General features: G+C 43.3%; 1 protein-coding gene across 5 annotated transcripts in view; it reads right to left on the reverse strand.

Annotated features, from left to right (window-relative positions):
* Nucleotides 1-2,418: 2,418 nt before the first annotated feature.
* Nucleotides 2,419-10,483, reverse strand: part of LOC134907689 (nuclear receptor ROR-beta-like) — a 92,882-nt gene continuing 84,817 nt past the window's right edge. For all 5 annotated transcript variants that reach the window (XM_063914816.1, XM_063914815.1, XM_063914817.1 and 2 more), the window contains 2 exons: nt 6,984-7,096; nt 2,419-5,748 (listed from right to left, as the gene is read on the reverse strand). In XM_063914816.1, coding sequence (XP_063770886.1) covers nt 5,587-5,748; nt 6,984-7,096 — 275 coding nt within the window. In that variant the 3' untranslated portion in view covers nt 2,419-5,586. The remainder of the gene's footprint in view (nt 5,749-6,983; nt 7,097-10,483) is intronic.

Genomic DNA, 10,483 nt, shown 5'->3' on the forward strand with positions numbered 1-10,483 from the left:
GAGCTTGTCAGAAGCGGTGGAACGCTTCTGTTCCTGGGAATGGGCTGCCTGCTGCAGTCTTCTTCCCTTTCCTCTATCCCTGGGCAGATATGACTCTTATAGGGACGAAAGGACTGAAGCTGAAAAGACGGTGTCTTTTTCTGCAGAGATGTGACTTAGGGTAAAAACGGTGGATTTTCCAGCAGTTGCCGTGGCCACCAGGTCCGATGGACCGACCCCAAATAACTCCTCTTCCTTTATACGGCAATACACCTTTGTGCCGTTTGGAATCTGCATCACCTGACCACTGTCGTGTCCATAAACATCTTCTGGCAGATATGGACATCGCACTTACTCTTGATGCCAGAGTGCAAATATCCCTCTGTGCATCTCGCATATATAGAAATACATCCTTTAAATGCTCTATAGTCAATAAAATACTGTCCCTGTCAAGGGTATCAATATTTTTAGTCAGGGAATCCGACCAAGCCACCCCAGCTCTGCACATCCAGGCTGAGGCGATCGCTGGTCGCAGTATAACACCAGTATGTGTGTATATACTTTTTATGATATTTTTCCAGCCTCCTGTCAGCTGGCTCCTTGAGGACGGCCCTATCTATAGACGGTACCGCCACTTGTTCTGATAAGCGTGTGAGCGCCTTATCCACCCTAAGGGGTGTTTCCCAACGCGCCCTAACTTCTGGCGGGAAAGGGTATACCGCCCATATTTTCTATCGGGGGGAACCCACGCATCATCACACACTTCATTTAATTTATCTGATTCAGGAAAAACTACGGTAGTTTTTTCACATCCCACATAATACCCTCTTTTGTGGTACTTGTAGTATCAGAAATATGTAACACCTCCTTCATTGCCCTTAACGTGTGGCCCTAATAAGGAATACGTTTGTTTATTCACCGTCGACACTGGATTCAGTGTCCCCGTCTGTGTCTGTGTCGACCGACTAAAGTAAACGGGCGTTTTAAAACCCCTGACGGTGTTTTTGAGACGTCTGGACCGGTACTAATTGTTTGTCGGCCGTCTCATGTCGTCAACCGACCTTGGCGCGTGTTGACATTATCACGTAATTCCCTAAATAAGCCATCCATTTCGGTGTCTACTCCCTAGAGAGTGACATCACCATTACAGGCAATTGCTCCGCCTCCTCACCAACATCGTCCTCATACATGTCGACACACACGTACCGACACACAGCACACACACAGGGAATGCTCTGATAGAGGACAGGACCTACTAGCCCTTTGGAGAGACAGAGGGAGAGTTTGCCAGCACACACCAAAAACGCTATAATTATATAGGGACAACCTTATATAAGTGTTTTCCCTTATAGCATCTTTTTTATATATTTCTAACGCCAAATTAGTGCCCCCCCTCTCTGTTTTAACCCTGTTTCTGTAGTGCAGTGCAGGGGAGAGCCTGGGAGCCTTCCCTCCAGCCTTTCTGTGAGGGAAAATGGCGCTGTGTGCTGAGGAGACAGGCCCCGCCCCTTTTTCGGCGGCCTCGTCTCCCGCTCTTAACGGATTCTGGCAGGGGTTAAATATCTCCATATAGCCCCCGGAGGCTATATGTGAGGTATTTTTAGCCAAAAAAGGTTTTCATTTGCCTCCCAGGGCGCCCCCCTCCCAGCGCCCTGCACCCTCAGTGACTGCCGTGTGAAGTGTGCTGAGAGGAAAATGGCGCACAGCTGCAGTGCTGTGCGCTACCTTAAGAAGACTGAGGAGTCTTCTGCCGCCGATTCTGGACCTCTTCTCGTTTCAGCATCTGCAAGGGGGCCGGCGGCGAGGCTCCGGTGACCATCCAGGCTGTACCTGTGATCGTCCCTCTGGAGCTAATGTCCAGTAGCCAAGAAGCCAATCCATCCTGCACGCAGGTGAGTTCACTTCTTCTCCCCTAAGTCCCTCGTTGCAGTGATCCTGTTGCCAGCAGGACTCACTGTAAAATAAAAAACCTAAGCTAAACTTTTCTAAGCAGCTCTTTAGGAGAGCCACCTAGATTGCACCCTTCTCGGCCGGGCACAAAAATCTAACTGAGGCTTGGAGGAGGGTCATAGGGGGAGTAGCCAGTGCACACCACCTGATCCTAAAGCTTTACTTTTTGTGCCCTGTCTCCTGCGGAGCCGCTATTCCCCATGGTCCTTTCAGGAACCCCAGCATCCACTAGGACGATAGAGAAATTACTATGGAAAAAACATGTATAAATTGATCATTAAAACAAACTACTTTTGCGCTACATTACTATTAGGTTAATGAAACTTAATTAAGGGAAAATATAAGACAGGTATATAATATACAAAATCGTATAGTCTACTCATTTATGCTGGTATACTGTATTTGGTAATCCAAGCGATGAGTTTTACCAACTTTAATTTTGTACATTTTAGAAAAGACTAATAGCATTAACAAGATGTCAAAAATCCATCTCTTTAAGCACAGATTTTATTAAATCATGAATTTTCCTTTTATGAAACAGACACATATGCAGAACCTATATATTTGCTACGGGATGCGATCAACATCCCGCTGGACAGGATCCCGGCGGTCAAAATACCGACGCTGGAATCCCGACCGCCACAATCCCGACATATTCTCCCTCCGTGGGTGTCCACGACACCCATAGAGGGAGAATATAATAGTGTGCCGAGCGTAGCGAGGCACCGTGCCCGCAGCGTGGCGAGTGAAGCGAGCCCGCAAGGGGCTGCGTTCCGCTCGCCACCCCTGTCGGGATTGTGTGGTCGGGATTCCGGCGTCGGTATTTCGACCGCCGGGATCCCGTCCAGCGGGATTACGTACTGATCCCTTTGCTACAATAAAATAAAACAAAACAAAAAACATTAATACTAATATTTCTTCCTTGACATTCTGCATCTACACCTTCTCACAATCCTTTCAAAATACACATATATTTACTTGTTTGTTTTCTTTACAAAAATAGATGTCATCCTTAGTGACATTCAAAGACCAACAAAGACATTTCTTTCACAATCAGAAAAATACATTATGTAAATATTACGGTATTTTTACAAAAAGTTGTTGTTTCCAGTGTGTACAATGTTATGGCCTAGCAGTATATGTCTGTATTGTGCCCAGTCACATCTAACAGATTTCAAGGGCAACACAAACAGATATTTTGCTCATCGATAAAAAGCAAAGCTAATTGATTGTCAAAAGTATTAGGTCCTTTATCCCTGATCTACCTACTGTCAGAGACACAGTATCAGACACAGGAGCAGTATCCATGTATCACAGGCAATATTTATATTAAAGAGCCACTAAATCTAAAATACCAGCTGGATGAAAATGAAAAGGCATTTTATGACATTCATATATGTCAAAGTCCCTATACTCTGATGGGTATTAAGGTAGTTCCCATTTTATGTACAGTGGCACAGTGGTTAGCCTTGCAGCACTGGTGATGTGGACTTACCGTATATACTCGAGTATAAGCCGACTTTTTCAGCACATTTTTCTATGCTGAAAAAGCCCCCCTCGGCTTATACTCGAGTCAACGGCTGCAGCAGACGCCGTGGGCTGTGTGGGCGTCCGCTGCAGCCGGCTCCAGGGACAGACACTAGAGGTCATTATTGACCTCTAGTGTCTGTGCGGCGTTGCTATGGGAGAGACGTCATGACGTCTCTCCCATAGAGATGATCGGGTGCCGGGAAGCAGGCGCCGGAGCGGGCGGCCAGACGGAGCGGCGGCCAGACGGAGCGGGCGGACAGACGGAGCGGAGCAGCGCAGCAGCAGAAGAAGCGGTCGGGAAGCAGGAGCGGGGCAGTGGTAAGTATTGTTTTTGTGTGTGTTTGTGTGTTTGTAAGCGGCGACGGGGGCACAGCAACAGGGGGCAAAGAAAGAGGGGCACAACTACTGGGGGCAAAGAAAGGGGGCACAACTACTGGGGGCAAAGAAAGAGGGGTCATAACTACTGGGGGCAATGAAAGAGGGGGCACAACTACTGGGGGCAAAGAAAGAGAGGGCATAACTACTGGGAGCAATGAAAGAGGGGGCACAACTACTGGGGGCAAAGAAGGGGCATAACTACTGGGGGCAAAGCAACGGGGGCATGTTTTTATCTGGCACTGTGGGGGGATATCTGTCACTGGGGGTATATATGGCACTGGGGGCACAACCCTAGCAACAAGCATTACCCCCTGGCAACAAGCATAACACCTACCGCATGAAACCCCTGGCAACGAGCATGACACCCTGAGCATGAAAACCCCTGGCACCGTGCATTTCCCACCCTAGGCTTATACTCGAGTCAGTAATTTTTCCCAGTTTTTTGTGGTAAAATTAGGTGCCTCGGCTTATATTCGGGTCGACTTATACTCGAGTATATACGGTAATTATTTCCCAGGTTAGAATCTAGGTTAGAATCGGCACAGTGTTTATTCTTTACATGTACGTGTGGGTTTTCCTACGGTATTTACTCCAGTTTCCTCACCCGGTTCAAAAACATTATTGCAGGTTACTGGGCTCCTGACTAAATTTCCCCCCTGTGTGTTAGTATTAAGAAGTACCTAAATACAATTTTCGGGTCAGTGAAGCACAGCATGTTGCAACTTTATAAATAAAACTTTTATAATAAATTCTAATTGTGTTTTTTGTATATATAGTTAGTTGCTGTTTTCCACACTGCAATTTGCATTTTAGGTTTAGTGGTTCTAGCATACAGTTGCAGAAATCAAGTAAATGTCCAAATCACTCAATACCTTTGTTGTAATATAGTTGCAACAAGTATCTTGAAGTCTTAAACTCAAACTAAATCTGCGAATCATTTCCCACATTCTCTTAATTACCATTAGATGGACAACACAAACTACAAATATAAAGAACATACATAATTGTCTGACATTCACAAGTAAGAGCCTAAGAAACAATGTTTTATTTTTGAAAAAGCAGTGCTAGATTTTGGTATTAGGTGCTTACAACCCAAAATAAGCATGTATCTAGTTTTCTATTACTCCTCCATTTAGATTCAAGACCAGTATTCTGGTGTGACAGATGGAACCAACTTTCCAGTTAAATGGAGACATTGGCAAATTAAGTCAAATATGATAGAATACTATAGCTGGATAGTTGGTGTATGCAGATGTTGGCATAACACCGCTATACAGTATTCTTATATGTCTTTGCCTACTGGATGATGTGGCAATGTAATCAAGTCCACAGAAACCTTAACAACCGTAAATATGGTTTACCAGGGAGTCACCCTGTAGAATACTTGGTGACTGTAATACATTCAAAAGTAGTCAGAAAGAACTTTATGTCCTATGTATGGCATAAGCAACTTATCACAGAACAAGTAGTTGGTCATTTTCAAAGACAATTCATCAATGTGAACAATTCATGTAGTCAACAGCAAAAGTTATCCAGTGTCAGATGACATTAGCCATTCTTTCCAAGGAGCAGGCGGATGCCATGTTATTCACCTCCAAATATCTGTGTGAGCTGCGACATGAACACAGAGACAATGGAAACTTCAACCAGACCACCACGTCATTAAGAACCTTCCAATGTTTTTGATAATATCCAAAAGGAAGTGGTGATGCGTTTTTTTCACAGTTTATATTCACAAATGTCATTACTCTAACTGGTCCGTAGGTCAGTGTACTGAAGCTCAGAGCTGAACACTTCCTTATAAAGAGGAGGAAAAGTATTGGCTGTGTCCGGGTGAAAAAGACGGAAAAACTCCAACTTGTCAAAATGAAGGTTGCAGATGGTTTTCATGAGTGGGAGTTTAGAAATCAGCTGCAAATAGAAGACAATAAACAATCTGTAATATCATCTATGATGAATCCATTATCTACTAGTGTTCACTACTTCATACTGCGTGTAAGAGGCAACTTATATACACATGAAACCTCCAGCTTTCTAACATTTTTGTCATTTGTTGTTATGATCATTTTTATACCACAAGAGCAAAGGACATTTCCCAGATTGATACAGAGCTGAACTTAAGCAGGTTTATGTAGCATAAATTCAGAGCCAGCCCTAACCAATATGATGCCCAAGGCAAGACTCTTGCTTGTGCCCACTAGCATCACCGCTAGTACCGCCTTTGGCCCAGCAACTATCACAGCAGCAGCCAGCAACACCCATCACCCCTCACCCACAACAATCCTTATGCATGCTGTGCTGCCCGATGGGAGCGACCTCCAATTGCAGTAGCAAGAGCCGCGGACACCATCCAAGTGCCTGGTGCCCCCAAAAACCACCAACCTTAGGGCCAGCCCATCAATGCCTACTGTCTGCTGAGCTGCCTGTTCGGAGCTGAGCTCTGACTGTGGTAGCCAGAGCCGCCATCCAGGTGTCTCAAACCCCTGCCAGCCCTAGCATTGGAATGCCCCTAGGCATTCCAAATACCTTTAGGTGTTTGATTAGGTTGGCTATGCCTAGGGCTGGCTCTGCATACATTTCTTATATTTGTACTGCTCATGCCTACAAAGACAATGCACGAATAACCAATGTATCTGGGACTTGCGCCTCCTTATGTCTTAGAAGGAAGGAAAAGAGGCAATGATTGTGCAAAGGCAGTCTGAGTACAGAAGAGGTGGTAAAACAGGGATAGCAGGCGGGATTTTCATGTGATAATTTTACATTTGCTGTAATATGCCATTTAAGACTCCGTTCTGAAAGGGCTTGTTTACACAAGGGGAAATTGGATTAGCTATTGCGCAGTGTGTTTCAGCTTACTAGATCCAACATACTGCTGTAACTGCATGTGAAATGATATTAGTGTTTTCTAGGAAAAAAACGGGACTGTCCAGCAAAAATCATGACAGTTGCGAGGTATGCTATTGTACACTTCTACTTTCCTTATTCTACATTAAAATTGACCCATTATCTCCAATTGATGAGCCAAGTCCACTGGAATATTTTTAATGGTAAATTACATAGTAACTGTTAGCAAAAGAAACAGAGGCAAAAAGACTGGAACATATTGTTCAGTGTGACACTAAGTTATTGCAGGGATAGAAACGTACCTTTGTCAAAAGATCGTCACCGCAGTGTCTCTTTTGTAGTTCCTTTTGCAAGGCCAGAAATATTCTGTCTTGAAGCTTTTGCACTTTGTTGGATTCTGTTAGCCAAGGGCGATCTTAAGGACACAGAATAAGTCATACATGTCACGAAGTAATTTGAAAAGATTAGTTTATTTTTTTGTTTAATTTAAACAAAAAGTTATTTTATAGAGAGTGATCTAATATAAGCTTAACAGAGCTACATTGGGGCAGACCCAGAGTGAGTTATATACCAGCATGCGTAGTTTCAGAAAGCAAATGCAGACCTATCCTAGCTAGCACTAGTTACTTGCTATTGGAGAGTCAGCAGGGGGGGGGGGGGGGGGGGGAGAGAGACATTATGTTGTAGCATGAGTATAACAAGGGTATGGTCACCCAAACGGGTCTCATGCAGACCTGGTGAAAAACGCATATGCAGCAAAGGAAAAAAATAAAGGCAAGTAACTTTTTGTCTGGAAAGAACCATGTTGCAACGTGAGGGGTACAAATACAGTTATATTTTTTCTGTGCAGGGTAAATCTGGTTTTGCATGAAGCCCACAAATGTTAGCTTTATTTTTACACTGCAGTTTAGATTTCAGTTTGGACACACCAAACCTAAATCTAACTCTCTCTGCACATGTTATATCTGCCCCACCTGCAGTGCACATGGTTTTGCCCAGTTGCTTGTTTTTTGCTTTACTTACAAAAATGAAATCAGGCACATAGTGCCATCACCAAGGAATAAGCACTGACCAAAATAATGTAATGGATTAAGTCTACAGTCCTTCTACTTTTATTTACAGCTTGTCAAGTAGGGATTTGGTTGTGGGTTTTTATTCCCAATGAATATGTGACACTTTACCAGTCAAGTTATCTTGTTCTCATTGTGAGACTGAAGCAAGATGTGAGCAAATGACATTCTTAGAATTTGTCCTGGGTTGGACAAGTATTGTAAAGGGACGTCCACCCATTATACTTGGATTGCTTGTCTTTTTATTTTGATACCTGACTGTTATACATTGTCATTTGGCGCCCAGTATAGTGTTTACCTATCTTTTGTATAACATTGGACATATAGTCTGTCAAGATTGCTTCCTAGAATGGAGTGCCTTTTTCACACACTAATACTAGCCAACAAAAATGTTCTTATGTATTGCTGAAAGCAATCATGAATTTCTTGCAACCTAGTAACAGACCAAGATTAATACAAATATCAAGCAACACAAAGATCCTTGGGAAGCCTGTACGATTGAGTATAATATACACAGATATTATTCAGTCAGTGTTTATTGTTTTTTGAATAAAACCCACTCTAGGGGGCATATTTAAAGCATATGTAATAGGGTTCGGGTTTGCCAGAGGTGCTGGATGCTGGCCGATCTCGGAGGTTTTGTGAAAGCAGCAATCATTTGCATGGCAAAACCATACCTTGTAAATGACTGCCACTTTAGCCAAACGTCCGAGATTGGCTGGCATTCCACACCTTCTGGCGAACTTGGACTCCCTAGTTCTCCTATATGCCCAGGTATTTTGTCCCCTAATACTACAGGTTGCACACTGACATTGGGAGACTTTATCAAGCTCATACACCAGCTTTGCCTTCCCCTCAAGCTTTGACCTTACAGAGTTTACCTTTTGCTTTTAATGCACATCTTATTTTGTGCATAGAGTTTTTTGTCAGGGAATAATATATGTTTGTAAATCAAGTATTTTTAGTGAAGATTTTTTTCAAAAAACCCAAAGCACACAAATAGCAATGAGCATAGTAAAAGTTTTGCGATACTACAAACAGAGTTACGAGCATAACATGGTAAAATTTGCAGCGTAAGACACAAGACCAACCAATAAAATATCATTCTAAGGATTAGAGTAAATATGGGATAGGAACAATCATAAAGAGTATGATTAAGTGGTCAATAGTTCATACAGGCCCAGAAATTGTCAGCATTGAGCAGCTGCAGCAAAAACATCAAAAGTATCATACATAGAGAGAGAGGCATTTCAGTGGAGGTCATCGTGTGGAGAATAGGAGTGTTTAGGGGAAGGAGGTTCAAAAGCATATCTAGATTCCTGCCAGAGGGTCCATATTCTATCAAATTTTAGGAGGCACTTTTGCCTCTGATACATAAATCGCTCATGAGAAACAGTTACGGTAACCAAGGACACCCAGGATGAAAAAGGAGGAGGATCAGGAGCCACTGATGTCCAAGCAATACAAGCACATGCTAAGGTTAATAGATTTCTCACTTTATAAACTAAGGACACATTGACAGAATTTGCCAGGCCGAGGTTAAAAAGGTAAATACATATGTTTAGCAGGGAAATCCATATACCCATACCCTGTATACAAGCAACAACTGTAGGCCAAAAGGAGGCACATGAGGGCAGTACCATAGCAGATACCAGACACCAGAAACCAGCAGTAGGGGTTGTACACATGGGACAGACATCTGTAGACAGTCCACCAAAGCCATAAAGACTGACCAGGGTCCTGTGTAGGATATAGAGTTGGATCTGCCGATATTTGGCATATGCTGTGGCATCACAGGGTGTTCTGAGTAGGGTCTTCCAGTCTACATCTGACAGGTAAACAGCCCACTGGGATCTAAGGTCACACAGAATATAAGTCCTATCATGTGAGAGTAGAGCATAGTAGGCTAGGGAAGTAGACTTCCAGTCAAGAAGGGTACAGACTAGCAACTGAACTGGAGATTAAGATAAACAGTAATAGCAGAGAGCATGCCAGGGTTACGGATACCAAAAAAATAGATGGGTTGGAAGGCCAAAGGTGGAGTATGGATAAGCAGAGGATATACTTCATAAAGGCTTACTCAGTCCTGAAAGCCCAACATTACCATTATCTACAAGTAGGACACTCACATGTTATAGGGCACTTTCTTAGGGAAGTGCACACATGCATGCTGAGACACTTTCCTATGAAGCTATCAACTGCATCTGATCCTATTAATATTAAGACCTCCTTTCTACTGCCACAGAGTCATAAGTCATAAGTTTAAAGAGACAGGCCTGTGGTGGGACAGATGCATAACTAAGGAGGAGACAATAGATTGTTTTGTGCTAATAGTGATTTATCCTTTACACTGAAAAACACCTTCATTTTCCCATGCTCATCCTCTAGTGGGTGCTTATGGGTTATCCATAATGGTGGGAAACTTTTTTAGTCCTGCTGGCTAAATCAGACCATGATGTGTGATGTGGGATGTGGTTGCAGATTACTTACAGCAGACATGTCCAAACTGCGGCCCTCCAGCTGTTGAGAAACTACACATCCCAGCATGCCCTGACACAGCTTTAGCATTCTCTGACAGCAAAACTGTGTCAGGGCATGCTGGGATATGTAGTTTCACAACAGCTGGAGAGCCACAGTTTGGACATGCCTGACTTACACTATATACGGTATTCTAGGTAATAATAAGACTGAATCCATCAGCAGGGATCTCAAATTAGACATAAAGTTATGAT

The sequence above is a fragment of the Pseudophryne corroboree genome, chromosome 1 (genome assembly GCF_028390025.1).
Source record: "Pseudophryne corroboree isolate aPseCor3 chromosome 1, aPseCor3.hap2, whole genome shotgun sequence".
Taxonomy (NCBI): Eukaryota; Metazoa; Chordata; class Amphibia; order Anura; family Myobatrachidae; genus Pseudophryne; species Pseudophryne corroboree.